Source organism: Euleptes europaea, chromosome 15 (assembly GCF_029931775.1).
Source record: "Euleptes europaea isolate rEulEur1 chromosome 15, rEulEur1.hap1, whole genome shotgun sequence".
NCBI classification, from domain to species: Eukaryota; Metazoa; Chordata; class Lepidosauria; order Squamata; family Sphaerodactylidae; genus Euleptes; species Euleptes europaea.
The window spans coordinates 11,501,893-11,524,841 of NC_079326.1; the positions used below are offsets into that span (position 1 = coordinate 11,501,893).

The 22,949-nt window shown below is 45.0% G+C and overlaps 1 protein-coding gene across 2 annotated transcripts in view; it reads right to left on the bottom strand.

The window, feature by feature from the left end:
- The window catches only part of SEMA5B (semaphorin 5B), a 347,995-nt gene that overhangs the window by 219,795 nt on the left and 105,251 nt on the right, over nt 1-22,949 (bottom strand). Inside the window, exons 1-2 of one of the 2 annotated variants that reach the window (XM_056861451.1) lie at nt 21,792-21,857; nt 1,888-2,090 (exon numbers count right to left, since the gene is read on the bottom strand). In XM_056861451.1, coding sequence (XP_056717429.1) covers nt 1,888-2,038 — 151 coding nt within the window. In that variant the 5' untranslated portion in view covers nt 2,039-2,090; nt 21,792-21,857. Of the gene's footprint in view, nt 1-1,887; nt 2,091-21,791; nt 21,858-22,949 lie in introns of those variants that run through there. The other variant, XM_056861450.1, reaches the window with a different exon arrangement.

Consider the following 22,949-nt stretch of genomic DNA (forward strand, 5'->3'; position numbering starts at 1 on the left):
CGGCCTGACTGAGGTGAGACAAGGAGGAGGCAGCATCCAATTCACCCAAGGCACGAGCTGAGGGTGAGACGGTGCCCAGCTAACTCCAGCCATGTATGAGGAAAGGAAAGCAGCACCCAGCCAAATGGTCAAGAAAACTGTCTCTTCCTCTGTCCCTCCAGGGGAAGGGGCCAGGGTGGAATGGAGGGGGGCTTTTCCAGAGTTTTTCACTCCCAGACTGCCTCTGCTCACAGGTTTGTTCTGAGGATAAAATGGAGAGAATGAAGTAAAGTGCTTTAGGTCCCCATTGTGCAAAAAGCTGGGAGTAGAAATGAAGTAAATAAATAATAAATATAGCTGAGGGGGAGCAAATAAAAGTTAGGCTGGTATGTGGATGGGAAGGAGAGAAGAAAGCAGAGAAGGGTGAGGATACGGCAGTTGCCAGGAGGAGGGAACAAGGAAACAGTGTGGGAAAAGTGATACGGGGGGAGACGAGGTGCCCCTCACAAGTCCTTTGCAGGTTCCCCTCTGTGCAACTAGCACCATCCAACTGTAATAGTTTTCCTGGGTAGAGGCAGCCAGGAGTGGTGAAGGAGGGGAAAGTGAAGACGGGGGGGGGGGGCAGAGAAAGGTAGATGGGCTAGTGAGTGATAAGGAGAGAAGGAGGTAGGTAGGAAAAGGGGAGAGGGTATGGGGGCTTTCAGGAAAGGGAGAGAAGAAATGGTGAGGGAGGAGGAATGAGATCCCCTCCGCAAGTCCTTGTGGGTTCCTACTTGTTACACCTGTTCTGCAGACACTACATTGGTTACTGATAAGTTTCCAGATACAATTCAAGGTACTAGTTATCACCTAGAAAATCCTTCATGGCTCAGGATCTGCATAAGACTGCCCCTCCAAGTATACTCTTCTGAGGCAGCTCTCCTTATCAGAGCAGAACCTTCTGAATGTGCCACCCTGCAAATGGGTAAGCTGCTCATACCTGGGCATACTGTTGGGACCCCCATCTAGTGGAATGGTCTGCCTGATGAGGTCATGTAGGCCGCCACACTTCTGTGATTCCACAGAATACACAGAATGGAGCTGTTCGAGAGGGGGCACTCTGATAAAATGAATAAATCTGTAGTTAAATTAGTTAATGCCTGTGATGTTTAAGGTAGTCTTCATTGCATTTATTATTCTTTTTTAAATTGTCCTCTCGTTCTGTAATCCTGCTTTAACCCAGCTTTATTACTGCTGTATGTAATATAATGCTTCACAGCATCGTTCCCCAACCTCATAATGCTGTTTTATTGGCTGCATACATGCATTCTCTAATTTTGTTGGTTCGATGTACTGTACTGTTCTTGCTGCATTTTTACCAGCAAGAAAGGTGGGCTGTAAATGATGTAAATAAAGATATAAGGTGTATTTATATTTCATTATTCATGCCAGTCACAGTATTTTTTTCAAAAAAGCAGCATAACTAGATTCTATTACAGAATTAAACAAATTCATCAACAATAGCAGTATCGATAGTTTTTAACCAAGAGCTGGTTCACACGCACTTTCTTCATATGTAATGTGGGGAAGTGGAATCACGGTGAGGCACTGTGACAGAAACCCTAAAACCTTACTAGGGCAAGAGTGCCACCTAGAATGTTTTCCTTGGTAGAATGTTTTCCTGGGTAATGTAATCCCCTGGGAGTTTGTTATGGAAGTTCAGATGCTTCATGGAAACTTCAGTTCAGATTTTGTGTCCTCAAGGAAGGTGCAGAGAATATGTCAAACAAGCAGCACCCTCTGTACCTCATTAGAAAATTAAGCTAAGAGAAGAATAACACAAGAGACTACTTAATGTGGCACTCAGACGAGAACTAAGCTGCTTCTTGTTGACCTAGGTCAGAGGCATTAAAAGGAAAGGTCTCCCACCTTCAAAAGAAATCACAGGGTGTTCTTTTCTTGAACACTGCTGCTCATCTTCAGAGTAGTCAAAAACATTCTGCGATGCAGAGAGGTGAAAAGTGAGAAGGAAGAGGCTCGGCAAAGACAGTGGGACAGCTTTCAATGTTGAACCAACCATGGCTGAACGAGTACTGCTGATTTAGCATCCAAGGTTGTCCCCCGGAGGACTCCTGAAACACAAAGAAGAAAGTTAGGAAAGAAGACTTTCCAAGTATCTGGCAGGTATCTAAGAGGCTGAACAGATGTGACTAACAACCACCTCACATGATCACTAAAAGCATGACATAAGATTCAGAACTTAGGCACTGAGAACACTGAACATGCCGTAGTAGGATTTTCAGAAACACATTTTTTTTAAAAAAATGTCTGTATGTTTCTCATATTTAAGATTTAGTCCGCGTGTATCCATACAACTGCAAGGTTACTATATTTGCCATCTCTTTATATGAAATGTTTTGTACCTGGGTGCAAGAACTGGTTGGGCCTTAGAGGCCTTAAAGGAAGATCACCTCCACTGTGAGAGTTCACCCAGGTACCATTTTAAAACAGAAGTGAAGAGCAAAAAATCCTAGTAATTTTGCAAGCATATTACATGCAGATAAAATACAGAACTATTGGCAATGAAATGGAATTTTGGGTTGTTCTGCAGACAATTTTATCCACTGCCTGTAATGTTCTATCCTGTCCCTACTATAATGGATAGACTTGCTGTTGGGAGATAGCCATAATGCTGTTGGCATTCATTGCTGTTGTTACAGGAGATTGGCTGGATGCTCTACATGTGGATTTACACAGAAGGGACGTGCGTACTCAGCAAGGAAAATTAAATAATATTAAGGATTTTCAAGTGAAGATTCCTAAAACAGCCACAAAGCAACACAGTGAGCACTCCAGAAATGTCATTCGCATAACAACATTTCTTCATATTGTGACATTCATGTAACTCAGCCCTTGCCACAGCAATAGGTGTGTTGACTTGGGGAGGTGGGCACCTCACAATGGTTCTAAGTGACAAAATATAGTGAATTGAGTGTTGGGAACCTGCAGTATCCCCATAACAAACGGGCATATCTCTGTTTAGAGAGTGCATTGCTAGTTCCCACACAATGAAAGAACAACCTTCTTCATGTTTATTTCACAGATAGCTATGGTGGGAAACCTCTTGCTGGCAACTTTCTCTTTCCGCTGCCACTTGGAGCAGAACTGGGAGAAACACACACAAAAATCGCAGTTGGGCTGACAGCTTGAGCTCACTTTCAGGGAAAAATTGGAAGGGACATCAGTTCCCTCTAGGAATTGCTGGAAACTACAGTTTTACCAACGCCCTCCATGTGTCCGCCCTCCTAGACTCCTGCTGGTTGCCGGGTCATGCCTGGCAACTCTGTTCACAGACAATCTTGGAAAATATTGTCGAAGGCTTTCACGGTCAGAGTTCATTGGTTCTTGTAGGTTATCCGGGCTGTGTAACCGTGGTCTTGGAATTTTCTTTCCTGACGTTTCGCCAGCAACTGTGGCAGGCATCTTCAGAGTAGTAACACTGAAGGACAGAGACACTGTCCTTCAGTGTTACTACTCTGAAGATGCATGCCACAGTTGCTGGCGAAATGTCAGGAAAGAAAATTCCAAGACCACGGTTACACAGCCCGGATAACCTACAAGAACCAATCTTGGAAAACCTTCTGATTTACTTAGGATACACATTGACTAGTTGCACAGGATGGTCCTTAAGGTAGTTCGGGCCCAAACTATTAACTGCTGACATCCCAAATGTATCTGAACAGGATAAAAGACTGTTAAAAAATATTATTATTCAAGCATTGCAAGTACCACCAACAAAAATAGCAATCATATTATTTTTAAAGAGCTGATAAGAAATGCTTGAAAGCAACAGCATTCTGAAAGGCATATGTTGACTGTGTTCGAGAGTTTTCAAAACACTGTCATAAAAATGAGCCTCAAATCTTTACACACAGCCATTACAATTATCATCCACAATTAACTTTATAAATATTACAGCTTTACAATTTCAGGTACCCGCTCACTGAAACCAAGGGGAAATTAAAATTGTCTCCACACACCTTGATAAATGAAAGGAAAAACAGAGTTTCACTTACCTGTAACTGTTGCTCATCTGGTGGATCTTCTATGCAGGCACACATTGGGACTGCGCAGACCAGCCACGGATAAGATTTGTCAGCTTCTAGCAAAATCTAAAAAGAGAGTGCTCCCCCTCCCCTTGGGGCATGCAATCTCCCCGCCCATCAGTCACATGACCCAAGGGGGAGGGAGCACTCTTCCCTCTAGTTCGCTAACCAGCCGCCACGGAACCAACCACTAGTCTAGCGGAAAGGTCCCACAGCGGGGAAGGAGGGAGGGATGTGTGCCTGCATAGAAGATCCACCAGATGAACAACAGTTACAGGTAAGTGAAACTCTGTTTTTCATCTGCGTGGCTTCTATGCAGTCCCACATTGGGAGAGCAGCAAGCTCGCTTACCAGGACAGTGGGTGTGGAACAGTCACCGAAACAAAGACTGCAGTACGGCACGTCCCACAGCTGCATCTCTCGCTGAGTCCACATCCATAGCGTAGTGTTTCATAAACGTGGAGGGCGTGGCAGCCTTACAGATGTCCTGGAGATCTATCTTGGAAGAAAAGGCAATGGAAGCTGCATACGCTCTGGTAGAGTACGCTTTAATCATAGGAGGGCATTCCTGGTGAGCAAGATCATAGGCCAGTTTAATGGTTGACGTGATCCACCTCGAGAGGGTTTGAGGACCTTTACGATGTCCCCTGAAGCAAACAAAAAGGTTATCGTCCTTACGAAAGTTGAGACCTCTTAATGCAAAAAAAGAGGGCTCTTCGGACATCGAGGGAGTGTAGCGCCCTATCAGCATCTGATGATGGGTGAGGGGAAAAAACAGGGAGGACAATGTCCTGTGTAAGGTGGAAGGCCGATACGACCTTAGGTAAAAAGGATATCTTTGGCTTCAGTACCACCCTATCCGAGTGGAACTTAGTATAAAGAGGGGAATGTGAGAGCGCCGATAAGTAGCCTAATCTCCTTGTCGAGATGACTGCGACCAAAAAGGCCACCTTAAATGAAAGTAGAGCCAGTTCGCAGGTGGCTAATGGCTCAAACGGAGGTCTCATGAGCTGTGAGAGGACTAAGGAGAGACTCCACTGAGGAACGGGAGGAGTGACGGGAGGATATAAATTAGTGAGGCCTCTCAAAAACTTTTTGGAAAGGAGATGAGAAAAAACTGAAAAGGAGTCGATATCCGGGTGAAAAGCCGAAATAGCGGCTAAATAAACTTTAATGGATGAATTAGATAAACCTTCATCTTTGAGGGTTAACAGATAATCAAACACAGTAGATAACGGGCAAGTAATTGGCGAAACATCTTTGACCTTAGCCCAATTAGAAAAATGTCTCCATTTAGCATCACAGGACCGCCGTGTGGAGGACTTCAGGGAGTGTAGTAAAACCCTAGCTACCCTGTCAGACCACTGCCCTGGGGCCACACCCTCCAGGCAGCGAGTTGTAGGTCTGGGGGGAAGTGGGAGGGATCCTTCGGAAGAAGGATGTAGCTCCCTTGCGCAAGTGACATGAGCACTGTGAACCATGACCTCCTGGGCCAAAACGGAGTGTCAATGATGGCATCTGTCTTGTCGTGGTTCAATGTGGCCAGGACCTTGTGAAGTAGAGGGAATGGGGGAAAGAGATAAAAGAGAGCCCCGTTCCAAATTGCTTGCAAGGCATCCCCCAGTGAGCCCAGGCTGGCTCCCGCCCACGAATAAAACCTGTGACACACGGAGTTGAGATGTGTGGCAAAGAGGTCTATTTGCGGGTAACCCCACTGTCGGAATATTTGGTGGAGACAGTCATTGCTCAAGGTGAGCTCATGCGTCTGATTGGGAAGGCGACTCAGAGCGTCTGCTAACGTGTTGCTCTTGCCTGCGATGTGAATCGCTACGAGAGTAGCGTGGTGAGCTATGGCCCATTCCCAAATGTCGCTGGCCTCTTTGGAGAGCCTGTGCTGCCCTGTGCTGCCCTGCTTGTTTATATAATACTGGGCGGTGGAGCTGTCCGTAGCGATCTGAATGTGATGTCCATCCAGGTGCCCTGTGAATGAAGATAGAGCGAGACAGATGGCACGAAGTTCTAATAAATTTATGTGCAACCGGGATTCTAGGTGCGACCATGTACCCCATGACATAAGGTTACCACAATGAGCCCCCCCATCCAGAAAGGGAAGCATTTGTGAACAGGTGCCTCTCAGGGTAAGGACAATGAAAGGGGATGCCTGAGAGGATATTGACATCATGTGCCCACCATTGTAGGGAGGAAATGACGTATCTGGGGATAGATAGGCGTTTGTGCTGGGGATCTACATTGAGCCTAAATGCCCGGAGGAACCAATTTTGGAGCGGTGCATACGGAGGCATGCATACTCTACCACAGCCGTGGTAGAGGCCATGAGGCCTAACAACTGTTGTATATGATAGGCTGTTTGAAAACGTTTCCTAGTGAACCTAGCCACCAGTTTTTGAATGGCGTGACCTCTTTGTACAGGGAGGAAGACCCTGGCTTGCTCAGCATCCAAACGCGCTCCAATGAAGGTCTGTACTTGTACAGGGACAAGTTTGGACTTGGAGAAATTAACTAAAAGAACCAGGTTGTTAAGGACTGAAAGGACTACATCGACTTGAGTGGCCAACTCTGACTGAGATGGACCCACAATTAACCAATTGTTGAGGTAGGGAAATATTACACAACCCTTCGGGGCAAGGTGAGCCACCACAATCGCAAGGCACTTTGTAAAGGTCCTGGGGGCCGTAGACAACCCGAATGGTAACACATTGTACTGGTAACATTTCCCGTTACATTCAAATCTCAGGTATTGGTGACACTCTGTGAATCGCGATGTGGAAGTAAGCATCGCGGAGATCCAGCACTACGAACCACATATGCCTGTCCAGGAGGGGAAGCACTTCTGGGAGCATGAGCATACGGAATTTTCTGGTCCTAATAAAGGCATTAAGGTCCTGGAGATCCAGGATAGGGTTCTTCCCCCCTTTTTATCCACAAGAAAAAAGCGGGAGTAAAACCCGCGGTTCTGGTCGGAAGATGGAACCTCTGCAATAGCCCCCTTGGAAAGGAGACTGTCAACCTCTTGAACAAGTAATTCAGGGGCCGGTGTTGGAGCGCGGCCCAACCATCTATATGGAGGTAACATATCAAACTCTATGAAGTAACCGACATTTATTATTTTCAGAACCCAGACATCGTTGGTAATCGAAAACCAAGCATGGAAAAAAGCAGACAGACGATCAAGAAAGCAAACGGACACATCTAGTCATGCCTGTTTTGGCTTATTAAAACAGGCCGGAGACCCTCTGGGGCCTTTGCGGACCCCTAGGTTTGTTTTGGAACTTCCTTTTGTTTTGAGGGCGAGGAAAGGATGGATGAAATGACGGTTGTGTGAAAGAACCCTGACAATGGTATGGGCGGGAAGACTGGTTGGCTTGCTAGACAAAGTAACACCGCTTAAAGTCGGGCGCCTGAGGGGTAATCCCTAGAGACTTTGCATTTGTTTTATTCTTTTTCAAGCAATCCAGGAAGGTATCCGTTTGGTCGCTGAACAAGGACGTCCCTTCAAACGGAAGGTCCTCGATACAAGATCTAGTATCATAGGGGAGCGCAGATTGACGTAGCCAAGCGTGTCTGCGAATAACTATGGTGGACGCAATGGCTTTACTGGACGAATCCGCCATGTGGCGTGCCGCCGTGAGCTGTTGTCTTGCTAAAGATATACCTTCTGACTGAATGGCTACTGCCGAAGGACGCTGGTCATCAGGAAGGACGGAAATTTGAGGGGATTGGCTTTGACGATAGGATCGGCTCCGATGAGACGAATGGCTCCGACGCGAGGATTAGCTCCGACAAGAAGAACGGCTCTGACGAGTAGATCGGCTCCGACGAGAGGACGACCGGCGTCTGAGGGAGACAGATCGACTCTGACGGGCGGAACGACGTCAAGAAGAGGATCGGCTCCGATGGGTAGTGCGGCGACGGCGCGAAGTAGACCAACGCCAACTGGATTTGGATGAAGCCGGACTTCGAGAGTGGCATCGAGAAGTTGATCGACGCCGAGGCCGTTGGCCGGGTTCGAGATGGGACGAACCTTTCGGCGACTCTACTTGGGTCTTTTCGACTGACCGTTGAGAGTCTCGTTGGGTGCTCACAGGAGGGGGTGGCTGAATGGCACCTTCCTGGAGCTCTGCGGATTCTGGCTGAGGCCCCTTATCACCAGGCTGTGGGGACTTTGTAAGCACCGGAGGCACATCTTTGTAGAGATGAAGGAGGTGCTGTTTGAACTCAGCCGAGTCTTCCTGGGCCCTGCTCGGACACGGAATTGAGGGGGTAGCCAGGGAATGAGGAGGCGAATCGATAGTAATGGGCTGGTGTGCAGCTACTTCGGAGGTGATTGACGCCGAAGGATGAGACGACTTGGCCTGAGATCGGCGTCGAGATGACAAGGGTGATCGGCGTTGAAGAGACTTTGGCGAACGCGAAGGCAATCGGCGCCGAGGTGATCTGGAGCGGGAAGCATGGCGCGAAGAGCCGTGGCCACAGCCATCTTGGGAATCCGGAGCAGTAAACTTTGCCAGATGAACAATGACCGATGAGGGCTTCATACAAGGGCCACCCTTCTTGGGTTTCTTTGTTGGGGGTCCCGCTTCGGACTGTGGCTTACTGGTCAAAGTACCAGGCTCAGCAGATTGACCCCACGGACGCAGAGACTCTTTGTAGAGGTGAGAGAGCAGGCGAGTCGACCGAACCCTCAGGGCCTTGTTGGTGAGTTTGGAGCAACTTTTGTAAGTTGCAGGAATGTGGCCTTCCCCCAAACAAAGGAGACATTCAAGGTGAGGATCAGTCTTCCCCATCTTGGTACCACAAGAGGTACATTTTTTGAAAAGTGGAGCTTTCTTGGGCTCCATGGCTAGAGACGAAGCTAACACGTTCTCTCTCCATGGCGGCAGAAAGAGAACTGGAGGGAAGAGTGCTCCCTCCCCCTTGGGTCATGTGACCAGTGGGCGGGGAGATTGCATGCCCCAAGGGGAGGGGGAGCACTCTCTTTTTAGATTTTGCTAGAAGCTGACAAATCTTATCCGTGGCTGGCCTGGGACTGCATAGAAGCCACGCAGATGAAAAACCTAGTGTGAATATCTAGTGACTTCAGTGAGAGCTGCGTCTGAGCAAGAAACTATATTCAGAGCTGAGGAAGCTGGGCTGAGAGGCAGAGCAGGAGTCAGAGTTGTTGTTGAGTGGCGTGGATTGCTGGCCCGCCCTCTGCTGTTCGCTGATTGAGAGGTGGGCTGTGAGCCTTTGATTTACAAGGCTCCTCTCGCCAGAGGTGCAAACTTTTGGTGCGAGTTGAAGGGCGAGAGCTAAAGGTCTCTTGCCCTGAGGCGCTTGGCCTGGAGACCATATAAGTAGAAGAAGATTTTACACTGATATTCTTGTTACCCCTTTTGCCTTTAGTAGACAGTTTAGCTCTGTTAGTTTCAGGTTAGATTAACGGACCAAGATATTTCTAGCGTGAAAGAATTCACTATAAGGGTGATGATGGATGCTCATGAACCATTTCCAGTCACCTGCAGGAAGTGTGCCATGTTTATTTTTCTCCCTGAGGGCAAGATGGACTTCACCTGCCACAAGTGTAAGTTGATAGGTCTCTTAGAAGACAAGGTTCGGAGACTGGAGGAGAGGATTGCTACTCTCCATGACATCAAAGGGGAGGATTTTATTAACAGAAGCCTGGAGGCCCTGCATAAGGCAAGGGAGACAATTCAAGGGGACAATAATGTGGTTGCCTGCCCTAACAAGACTCCTCAGAGCGCTGCAGCACGCCCCCAAAGGCATTGAGCAAGACGGCACTCAGTGCCATTATAACTCAGGAATCGATTCCAGGCCCTTGGGGTGGCAGCAGAGCCGGAAACACTGCCAGCAGAAGAATCACAAACACAAGGAAGACAGAGGGAGGAGAATAGGGGGACATGAAGAAAAGGCATTGGAAAGAAAACGAAAGTGTTGGTTGTCGGTGACTCCCTGCTGAGGGAGAACATCATGTGTCCAGGCCTGTCCCCATGGCCCAAAAGGTGTGTTGCTTGTCAGCGGCAAAAATTAAAGATGTTGTAGAGCAGATACCAAAACTGGTCAAACCTAAAGATCATTACCCATTTGTGATGGTCCATGTGGGAACCAACGACACAGCCATGAACCCCATTGAAAACATTAAGATTGACTATGAAGCTCTCGGGAGGAAGCTGAAGGGAATGGGGGCATAGGTGGTGTTCTCCTCAATCTTTCCTGTCAGAGGAAGGGGAATGTGTTGGGAACATAAGATAACGGAGGTGAACCACTGGCTGTGTTCGTGGTGCAGGCAGGAGTGATTTGGGTTCTGGGTCCATGGGGTAGGTTTTCTGAATGACAACCTACTAGCACGTGATGGAATTCACCTTTCAAGGTCACAGAAGAATGTTTTTGGAAGAAACCTGGAGAGATTCATCAAGAGGGCTTTAAATGAATACCACAAGGGGAAGGAGATGACCATGTAGGGATTTAAATGAAGGCGAGCAAACAGGAGAGGCCCACCTGGGAGGGAGGGATCTAAAGGAGACAAAGGTGCGGGGCTTCAGGTGTCTACATACCAATGCCCAAAGCTCGGGCAATAAGAAGGAAGAGCTTCAGCAGTCAGAGGGATATGATTTAGTAGGCATTACAGAAACTTGGTGGGACAATTCCCACGAATGGAATGTAGTAGTGGATGGATATGAGTTGTTCAAGAATAACCGAAATGGTCGAAGAGGTGGCGGAGTGGTGTTGTATGTGAGGAGAGGGATTGCTTGTCAAGAAATACTAGAAGAGGAGGGTGACAGCCCAGTGGAAAGTATCTGGGTGATGATAAGGGAAGGAAGGACAAACAGTATTGTGACCAGGGTGAGGAGGTGGATGCTGCCCTCCTTAAGCTGCCCTCCTTGGGCAGCTTGACATGCTATCCAAACAACAAGAGCTGGTAGTTATGGGTGATTTCAGCTTCCCTGATGTGTGCTGGGAGACAAACTCTGCAAAGCGACCACAGTCATTAAAGTTCCTAACCTGCCTGGTGGAGGTAGCTACGAGGAACTCAGCCATACTCCACTTAATATTGACCAACAGCCAAGAGATGGTAAATGAGGTGAAGGAGGTGGGGACTTTAGGGGGAAGTGACCATGACCTCCTAGAATTCCTTTTGCCGTAGGGGACCAAGGATGTTCATAGCCACACGTGTCTGTTAGATGTTGGTAGGGCAGATTTTAATAAACTCAGAGGCATGGTGAGAATCATTCCATGGGCAAGACTGCTGGAAGGGAAAGGAGCAAGTGAAGGGTAAGGAGCAAGTGAAGGGTGGACTCTCCTAAAACAAGTGCTCTTGCAAGCTCAAGCCCGGTACTTTTCAATATTTTTATAAATTATCTGAATGAGGGTGTGGAGGAACTATTCATTAAATTTGCAGATGAAACCAAATTGGGAAGAGCAGCGAACACACCAGAAGACAGAGAGAATTCAATGAGATCAGAACACACTGGAAAAGTGGGCAGATGTGAACAAGATGCAATTCAACAAGAACAAGTGCCAAGTTCTGCATCTGGGTAACAAAAATGAGGGACAAGCATACTGGGTGGGGGATACACTTTTGGGTAGCAGTGTGTGTGAACAAGATCTTGGGGTACAGGTGGACCATAAGTTAAATATGAGCAGCCAGTGTGACACAGCAACAAAAAATGCTAATGCAATCTTGGGGTGCATCAACAGAGGCATAACATCCAAATCACAAGATATCATAGTTCCACTGTACACAGCATTGGTCAGGCCACACCTAGATTATTGTGTGCAGTTCTGGAGGTCTCACTTCAAAAAAGATGTGGACAGAATGGAGCGGGTGCAGAGGAGAGCGATGAGGATGATCAGGGGCCTGGAGACCAAGCCCTATGAGGAAAGGCTGAGGGAGCTGGGAATGTTTAGTCTGGAGAAGACGAGGTTGTGGGGGGGAACATGATTGCTCTCTTTAAATATTTGACGGACTGTCACTTAGAGGAGGGCAGGGAGCTGCTCCTGTTGGTAGCAGAGGATAGGACTCGTAATAATGGGTTTAAATTGCAGACGGATAGGTACCAAAAAATTATTACAGTAAGAGTTGTTCGACAGTGGAATCATTCTAGGGAATTGGTGAGCTCCCCCTCACTGGCAGTCTTTAAGCAGAGGCTGGACAAACACTTGTCAGGGATGCTCTAGGCTGATCCTGCATTGAGCAGGGGTTGGACAAGATGGCCAGTATGGCCCCTTCCAACTCTATGATGTATGATTCAGGCACCACACAGAGGCTTACTAAAATCAAATGAAAGAGACACTTTGATTGTAGTAGGTTGTGAACCATGGTTAAGTGTAATACTCTGTAAAAACTACACGAGGTTAGGGTGCTGTTCACCAGCCCCCAAAGTTTTATTCAATTTCTAAGTATGTCCAAGGCAACATGGAACCCTTTCTGAGACAGTCATATATTGAAGAAAATACTTTCAGTTTTGTTTTGTTTTTTGCCTTTCACTTACAGGAAAAAAAATGGAACAGGAATATTTGGGTATGCCTTAACAGTCTTCCCATTTTATGTCTTTTTTACCCATCCCTCACCCCTGCAAAGTCTCCTGGGGCTTGCAGACATGAGCCTGACAATCCTACCACAACCACACTATTTCTATAGTTAGATGGAACACAGTTCCCCACACTCTGCAACTTGTTTAATTTTTCTTGTTTCTTGCTGAACTCATACTTCTCCTTTCTATGCCACACTGGCTTCTATTTCCCCACAGGATTCAATTTAAACTACTTTTAGTTTAAAAATGTCTTTATGCTATGGCTCCTTATCATCTTTCTATTCTCTTATCTATTTATGCTCTTGCTAATTCTGGTGGTATTTTATTTCCTATCAAACCTAAATCTCACCTGTTAGTTATCACTCCTTTGCACCTTCTTTTAGTCTTGTTATTCCTTATCTCTGCAATGCCTCTACCTCCTGATATTAGGGCATCTCTACAAATTGTTTTTAAACAGCTGTGAAAACACATTTTTCATTTGTAGCTTTTACCCACTGGCTCATTTGCCTTCATTTTCTTCTGTGTCGTGCCCTGATTCTCTACGCTTTTTGTCTGTTAGAATACAAGCCTGCATGAAAAGCCTGTCTTTAATCATATTTATTTCACATTGCCGAGTTTTGAAATCACACTAAAAAGTATGGATTGGCTCCAAAGGTGCCCTTTGGTATATGGATGGCAGCTTCCACGCATGAAGGGGCAGTTCTACATTTTGTATTACACCACTGGACAAGGAAAGTAGAACTAAATTCAAATATGGTCTTCCACTTGGGCAAGAACTTGTGCAGCCCTTTGTGTTACTATAAGCAGGACAACTGCTTTAAAGCACACCTATTATATCACTGCAGCTGCTTGTATTTTGCCCACCTGGAATGCAGGAAGCTTCCACACCATGTCAAGCTCCTTGAGTTAGGGTGATCGACCTCAAGGTGCAGCTTGTCGCACTCCCAGAATTACAACTGATCTCCATACTACAGAGATCAATTCCCCTGGATGAATTTGCAGCTTCAGAAGGCTGACTCAATGGCATCACATCCCCACTGAGCTCCCTCCCCTCCCTAAATTCTGCTCTTGACAGCAATTACCCAAGCCAGCCCTGGCAACCACACACTGAGTACAACTAATGGGTCTCCAGGGACTTTCCCCTTTAAGCCAAATCAAAGGAAAACCTCCTTTGATCCGGCCCAAAGGAAGAACTGCAGGGTGGCTGAGGGTGAAGCATGGTCTACCCACAGCCAATACGGAAAGGGGGGGGCAGAGCTAAACTTTATATTTTCTTCCCTTCTTTTTGGCCCTTTAAAGGGCTTTTCTCTTTTCACAGCTGAGCTGTTCAACACAGTTCAGCAGCTAATGGGAAATGGAGGAAAGAAAGGGTTGCCAGGCCCCGGGGGTCAGCACAATCTCTGGCAGGTCTGTGCTTGCGCACCCGTGCCGCAGGTGGAAAGAGGGAGAGGTAAGGTGGAGCTGGTAGCAGCAGCAAGTGGTGCAAGGATGGGGTGGATGCCACTTCCACCCACTTCTATGCTGCTTGCTGCTACTGCCCTGGATGGGGCAGGAAAATTTTTGCATCCATATGTGGAAGGAACCTGTGTGACCTTTACTGACAATGTTTGAGGAACTGTGCTCCTTCTTCTCATTGTTCTTTTATAATTACACTGTTATTATTATTTGCCAGAATCATCATGGCATGCAAAACAGAGTTTCAGATACAGTGTCTCAGGCATCAGATCTACCTGGCTGGACTTGACAGTCTACAAAAACAAGAGAAGACATGTGCAAGCCCAAAACCTGCTCCCATGATCTACCAAATCTATACTCCAGGGGACATAAAGAACCAGTCCTTAGCTTCCTACACTACCAAATAATGTCACTATGAAATCTGCAGAAACAAACATTTTTGATTGCTTTTCTACCTGTACAATTCCTACTAGTTTTGCCAGTGTTCAACCTATGTTTTTTTTTGTTAGCGCTCAACTGCCATTAGTTGGGCAGAGCAATCCTGAGAGGTGGGTAGTAGCGGTGTACCTGGGGACAACACAGCCAGGCCGCTTCCTGATCCGTCTGCTGTGCCACGGCAAACAAACCAATCAGGAAAATCACCCTGGCCTCATGAAACCGCTTTATGCAGTTTCACAAGGCTACACTACCTTTTGCTGCCGTAACTCAACGCCAGCAAAAGGGAGCGTTCCCAGGGCAAAAGGGCAATGGCACGAGCTCCAGCACTGGACATATGCTGGTCCAGAGGCTGCAACGGCGCCCATGTGTGGCACTGCCATGTGGCTCCCCAGCGCCAGTGTAAGTGGTATAATGCCCAATTAGCCGGTGTAAATGCCACTTACAGCGGGGCAGGGGTCACGCCGCATCCAAACCCTTTTCGCCCTCCCCCTTCAGGACTGCACTGTAAATTGTACTTAAGTTTTTAAATTACTTTTCTTTGGAAGAACGTGTCAGCTAAAAAATATTACCAAGTACAGTGGGTGGTAGTCAATGCTCTTCAGAGTCAAGGGCAATAAAAACATACCCCTGGAGCATCTACTTCAGAAGAACTGGAGACAGTTATATGAACAATAAGACACTGCTGTTCTGTGTCGCCACCTGCCAAGCTTCCACGGCCCACGTTCTCATTAATAATACAAGAAAGCTAAATAAGTAATACGTTACTGCCAACCACAATTTTCTCTTCTTGAAACACTCTTTTAATGAGAAAGGATTCCACATGCAGGAATAGTTTGTGCTGCCACAATCAAAAAGTAGATATGAGAATTTCCAATTGACTGGTGAGACACACTAGTTTTTGCATCAAGTGGTAATTATTTTGGAAAACCAACCAGGCCCAAACGCCATAAATAAATGCGATAACAGGAGTGGGGAAAGGCACCCATAGCTTTCCTATGATTTACAGTCAGACTTCAGATGGAATCAGGCAACAAATTACAGCATGACGACAGCTTCGACATTTGCTGTGCAGCTCACTGCATGGCATAGGTAGGCAAATATCTGTAGCCTCCACCCAGGTGGTTTTTAAGCAGCATCACAAAGTGGTTATCAGATTTCACCAGGAATTAATGCAGAATTGAATCTATACTATGTACAGGAAATATGGACATGGTCATCCGGCAACCACCTAGAAGTCCAGGGGGGGAAAGGACATTAGCATTTTTTTATATCATGCTTAGAGGCTATGAATTACCAACTTTCTCTGCAATGGCACCGCCGTAATGGCAGTTTTTAAGCAGGTTTTTAAAGAGGAATGTATGTTGCAGACTGGGACTTCTAAAACTGCTGTTAACATAATTGTCTGATTTTTGTTTTGCTTGTTAGTTTTTGTTTTTTGGTTAATGACAATATTCGTGTTTCCTGAACTTTGCATTTTGGTCTTCCTAAGGAACGCTTAAATATAAACACTGATTGCCCTGGAATCACTGCAATCCAAGATTTGCATCAGTTATTAATAACCTATATATCTATTTTAACATGTATATTGTGAAGCAGTTGAACCCCAGAATGGGCATTAATTTCTGGGTGGAATCAGGGTGGAGTAGACTGAGGAAACACTAGGCGCAGCCTCAGCTGCTGAAAGCACTTGCTCCCAGAGGAGAAGAGAGAGGCGAGTGTGCCCATTCCACCTGACCAGCCAAGTGAATTTTAGGCAGTATTTACAGGCTTCTGTGCTGTGGGCCTTGCCAAGGTACAGAAGACAGCATAACAGTGTAAATAAGAATGGAACCCACTTCACACTGCAGATCAATTCCCATGAGTAGGATCTCTCACCCACACTTCCATGAGCAAGATGTGTTCCCAAAATGGAAATCCTGCTTGCAAAATTGACCTGCTGTGCTAAATCCTTTCCATATGTGTTATAATGCTTGGATTAGAGTAACCGTTAAATAGTTCACACCAGAAAACTTAAAGAATTGAGTTAATTGGCCTTTTGAATGTAACTCCCTCAGAGACAGGTTTAGGTATGCTCCTTTTTATACAATGGGTGTGAATCATCTGAGGTAAGCAATATACTTTTTTTACACCCAGGCAAGGTGTAAAAAAAGTGAGTAACTGATCACGTGGCATTTTCATCCCCATCTGTTCTGCCCTAAACCTGCATGCCGTGTCATATAAAACTACAATCTCGCCAGAATTCTTCACAGCCAAATCACAGGCATGCACCTTTTTGTGCTCAAGAAACACTAATACGATAGGATAAGAATATGTTAATTAAAATAGTATTGGGATTAGTTCCATCAGCAAAAGTTTATACAATTTATTTTCAAATGGAAGAGGGAGAGGGGGAAGTCAATTTATTGTTAATTTAGCAATATTATTTTTTTAGTATTTTTTTAACATTGGATATTGTTTTATATGTTGATACATCAAATCAAGAAAATAAAAAAATATATTTTTAAAAAGAAACACTAATACGCACTTAATATATACAGCAGTAAAATTTCAGTTGCACGCAGCTGTGACTCAATCCCTAGACTCAATCCTTTGAAGGAATCTAATTCATTCATAATTCAATGTACCAACTTACCAAAGCTGAAGTAATATGACCTGAAACTCATATTAACCTAATTGAACACTAAAAGTCTTCTCTGATGCAATAAGCTTTGCAAATGAAACTCTGTAGATGGGGTAAGAAACATGTAGAAGTACTAATGCATAATTTTCTTTCCAAGGTACAGTAAATGTTCTTGCTTTCTGGAAGGACCAACATAACATCTACTAATAGAGAGTCCTAGACAAACATTCATGGGACAAATGGTAGATGTCATTTAACCGAGTGTTCATCTCCTATTGCTTTTAGGTGGTTGTATTTTGGATTTTAGCTGGTTTCAATTTTAAAAGCCTGTTTACAAAGAAATTAATTTTTTAATAGGATTGGTAGTCTGTATTTGTATCACTGATTATGAAGTTATCCGGGTTTTTGCCATGGACCCGCGTCAAGCACTTTGTTAGATAGGCAGCCTACAAATAATCTACATATTTCTTGAGTGTGGGCAAATCTGCGGATATTTAAATCCATATCAGGCCCGCACTAGGAATACCCCAGGTTTGCAGAAAAATCTCAAAATGCTGGGGGGTAAATACTCTGCAGGGTTTAATTCCCTCCAAAACCAGCAGCGTTGTCTGCACCTACCCAGCTCTTACATTCCTCCTAAGGTGGCAAAGCTGTAGGTGGCTGGGGGAGGAGTTACCACTGCCATTGAGGTGGCGAAGAGACAAGTAGCCAGGTGAGTGGTGGAGACAGTGAAGAAACTGGGGGATGGCAGAAGATGAGGGGTTTTCTCCATCACCTGCACACCTGGCCCCAGCACAGTTTCCTCTGTCACTGGTGCAGCTCCCCCAATGCAGGCATGGTTGGTGTGGCTTCCCCTATCGCAGCCGGGGCCACCACAGTGGAAACTGGGGGAGGGTGGGGAGATAGGCATGCACGGATCCACCCAGAAGACCCCGGGGGAAGGCAGGGAGAGAGCCATGCAAGGCTCCTACCTGCGCAGCCTTGCAACTTCTGTCCAGGCAGACCCTTCAACAGCCAGCCAAAGGTGCCAGAAATAGGGTGGGCCCCAGAGCCTGCAAGGTTCAAACTACCAGTCCACCACTGTTTCTACCTTAATACCGTTTGTCTAATTATCCTGGTGGGACGAACATGATACTAGGAGAACAACATTCTTGACTGTAATTCTGCAGATGGAATTTTTTCCCTTTCTGTTAAAAAAAAATCACAAGGGGAAAGAAGGGGGAGAACTCTATCCAGGCCCTTTTTATGGTTGGCTAAGTTCATGGTTTTATTAAAATGAGACATTAAAGCTGAAAACAGCAGGAGCAGCAGGTAGAATCAAATGACCAGCAGAATATTCAAAAACCTCATTGGATCAAAAAACACAAAGAAATATAAACGTTATAAAACTTGACAGCCATACCACGCCGCAGTGACAGACTGGTCCAGTGAACTGTATATTGTAAAAGCTTTTTTTAAACACCTCAACTGTATTTGCCTCCATCCATCACCCATCCAGACAGTTTCTCCAGTCAAGCCTTCTCAAAACTTTGTATCACAAATTGAGGGCAAAAGCAGAGGGAACAGTCTACCTTCCAGCGCTGAAAGCGACAGTACATTTACCCACAGCTATCTTTATGCAGAGAATTGTGGATTGTCTTACAACACTGAGCAATATAGTACAATTACATTGAGCCATGTGCCAGACCTATCAATCATGTTTGTAATATCAGACCCTCTCCCCCACACACTTCAAATTGGATCTGTTGTCTCCTTAAAAGCTGTAATGTGGAAAAGAGCTGACACTATGACTTTTAGTATGCAAGAATTTATTTTAGTTAGAGCATTTTCATGCTACATTTCCACCAGATCAGGGCCCCCAAGGCGGTGCACATAAAAACAATAAAACGTTTGAACAATTAAAAACAACATTTAAAATGATAAAACAATTCAATAAAAACACAAACCAACAAGACCCTAATATCCTCTCTAAGATGACCAGGAGCACTGATAACAAACTGTTTAAAGTGAGCACCAGCTCAAAGTTCAAAGTGAACTTTGAACTAGATCCCAAATACATGTTACTGGGCATAATGCCCCCTCAAGTGAACTCAACTCATAAAGAACTTTATCAACACAGAACTACCGCCGCCAGAAATCTCAATGCAACATACTGGAAATCTAGCGTGATTCCACATATCGCAGAGTGGATTAACAAATTGTTTGACTTTGCACTGATGGCTAGACTAACACCGTTGATAAGAAGGAACTCAATGGAATAATTTAAGATAAAATGGCAACCTTTATATGATTATTACTTACGTGCCTGAAACATCATTTAGAGAATAACCAATAATATTGTCAAAACAGAAACTAGCTAGGAAAGTTTATGATTTGTTCTGATGCTTTTATTGCTTAGACTTATTGACGAAATGATGAGAATGTAAATTATTTAAAAGCTCGGTTATAGACACATTTTGGACACATCTTGTTTTTCCTTTTTATTTTCCCCTTCCCTCCTTTTTCTTTTTGTACCTTATAATATAAAAATAAAAAGTTAAAAATAAATAAAGTGAGCACCAGCCATTATTAGGATTTACCAAGTTTGGCCACTCACAAAAGATTCCAAGTCTACACTCTTTGCTAGAAAGAGCAGGCAGGAACAACAGCAGCCCTATTTAAAGCACTTAAAAACTCTGTGCTGCAGTGAACAGATTTGCTCTCTTGTGAAACTGCACAGAGGCCAAGTGACAGTAGAAAGAGGAGCACCCGACCCATGAATTAGTCACATAGCCCCATTTCTTCTGCGGCCTTCTTCCAACAATATGCAGGCAGCATGTAAGCCACTGCAGCAGAGGTCATGAAGGGTAACTGAAGACAAACCCACCAAACTGTTGAAATGGGGCAAGAGGCAACCAAGCGCAAGGCCTTTTTTGCGGTTGTGCCTAGGGCTGTGCCAATCCCATCTTGGGAAATGGCTGGAGATTGGGGGCAATGCCTGAGGAAGGATGGGTTTGGGAAGGGGGGGTCTCGATGAGGCCATAAAGTCCATCCTCTGAACCTGCCATGTCTTCTTTGTAGTCTGGAGATCAGCTGTAATTCCGCGAGAACTTCAGGCCTCTCTTGGAGGATGGCAACCCAATTTGTGCATTTTATACAACCCTCTCCAACAGGAACTCCACCTAGCAACTCTTCTCCTTTCTTGGAGGTACAAAGCTACGTCTGTCCTGCTCCTCTGGGCTTGGCTTTGCTGTGCATTTTACAAGTATGCACCTTATTTTATTTCTGCTTTGTTGCCCCACATTCCTTCCATTCCAGCTGCTTTTCACTCCAGTAATTATTCTGCTCTAGTTTCATAGTAGTACTTTAAGTTTTCAATGGATTGTTATAAAGCTTTGTTTATTGATGATTGGTAAGCCACATCAAGTTCCATGTTGGGAGCAAGGTGGCTTAGATTTTAAATACAGACAAACATGATCATGGTGGAGGAGTCCATTGTGCAGTTCCTGCCCACAGGGCAAACCTCAGTAAGGTCTGCTCACTGGTCTTACCAAGTAGAAGACCTACTCCATCAGGCTTGGCTTGGCTCCCCCCTCTCCTTCACTTTGCTTTGCCCTGAACCTCATAGGAACAAGATCTGACCGTAAGCGTTAAAGATATTCTTTCCTGGGGTACGGGGGCCAGTATGAGCTCAGTGTCAGCCGTTAGCAACTACACTCCAAACAAGGCACTAATAGCACAACTCAATCCCTTTTATTATTTTGCCCAAAATCCAAGGAAGAGCATTTGTCAAAACCAAGGATGTAATGCATTGGGGTTCCCTCCTAAACAACTTTTAGCTTTCATCCCAATTCTGTTTATTGCTAACAAGAGCCCTACAAATAAACAGCGTGTACAGAAAATGTAATGTAGGAGTTCTCCAGAAGGGACAATAATTCTATTACTATTAAATTCACTTCAATATTAGTCTTCAGTTATATGGGTAACACCATTATGAAAATCATTCATCATGTTACACCACTAAAATGTAACATCCATTAGACTAAGTACAGATTTATCTCCCACCATAGATTTTGATAAAAATCCATTCCATACCAAAAAGTTATTTTCTTAAAATATCATAAAGAGCAATGGATCTTCTTTTTCCACACTAATGTATTGTGGAATATGCAACTGTTTATTTAGAATTACACAGCTACTTGCTGAGAGGGAAAGAGAATGGGTCCTTAGCTTGCTTCGAGCACTGGTACTCCAGTACCATACAGAATGAAAATCACAAACACCCCCTGCAATTTGCATAATTGGGTAACAGCCATCCCTCATTAGCAAGGAAGGGAGAATCATAAAACGTTATCGCTAATAGGCACAGAAAGCCTTGCTTCTGCAGTACAGACCCAAGATTTCATTTTTTAGTGTTGGAGACAGAAATTTCTATCACTTGTAAAGAGTTCAGATAGGACTACATCATCAGAGGAATCTGTGGAGCATCATCTACAGATGGGTTAACTCAGGAAGCTCAAATCAACAAACGCTTGGCAGGTTATGAACAAAAGGGAGATTTTTTCCCGAAAGACAATACTTCTATTTCTAAGAGATCTACAATCACCAGTCCTCCCAAAGAGCTCCCTATCCCTTCCCTGTAAGCCCCTAAATCCAAGATTCCAAAAGTCCGTGTTACCTTACTTTGTGCTGTTTTTCCAGCGGTGGCAACATTTCTTACTCCTTTCTGCTCCTCCCCTCCCTATGTTACTTGGTGTTGGATTGCAGCTCCTGTAACCTAGAGAGGAGGATGTGAAGGAGGTCCATCTCTTTCTCCCTGGCACCTTCCTTCTCCCACCGCCACACCATCCTCCCCCTCCTTTCTGGTGCTCTGGACATGGATATGGAAGTATTCAAAGCAGCAGGTATGCTAGGATAGGTAGGATTTTACCCAAGGTACCCGATTCCTTATATCGCCATAGGGAAAAATACACTGCCACCCTCCCTTCTTGGTGTGGGAACCACCCCTACCTACCACCATGGCAACCCAAATCACAGGGAGCAGAGAGCAAGTAACATGTTGCCTCCACCATAAAAGCAGCCAAAAGGAAATGAGTGGAAGCGAGGATTTCTTCTTTGGCTCCGATTAAATCCTGGGCCATGATGCTCAGTTTCATGTTGAAGGCAAGCATTACATGCCATTGAGTTTTGTGCTTCAAGAATAAGGAATATAAAATTAACCAGCATCTTCAGTATCGTCTCCCCACTTTTTGGATGCCAGCAGCATATGACACAGACCTACAACTGAAGGAAGGAGAAGTGAAAGCAACATACTGATCATATCAGTAATAAACCTAAGATTAAAAAATAGCTAGTCAAACATGTTTTGGAGGACATTGATTCATAGGGTCGCCATGAGTCAGAAGCGACTTGATGGCACTTAACACACACATACACAGTCAAACATATCCTTATGTTGTCCTAAAGTTTCTCCTTGAGTTCATTATGAAACTATCCTCAAGAGTGCCTTGATTCACATAAATGGGCCCCACTGCTATGGTTCTGCCAGGTGACTGGCATTTTTCTTCCCTCACTGCCCATAGCAGGAAGGACAGTTTCTGGCATGTCTAAATATAGGATAAAGAGAAAACACTGAGAATATACCATCGGTGTTAGCAAACAGGGAAACATCCTGGGATTGCAGGTGCTCCATTTGGAAACAATTAGCAATTTTACTGCTTGCTATAGGAGTCTGTTAGTTTCCAATAGGCTCTGCTTATATATTTACAAATAAATCTGTATTATAAAACCCCAGTATCTCCAGTATCCGAAGGATAAATCTCCAGTATCCGAAGGAAACTT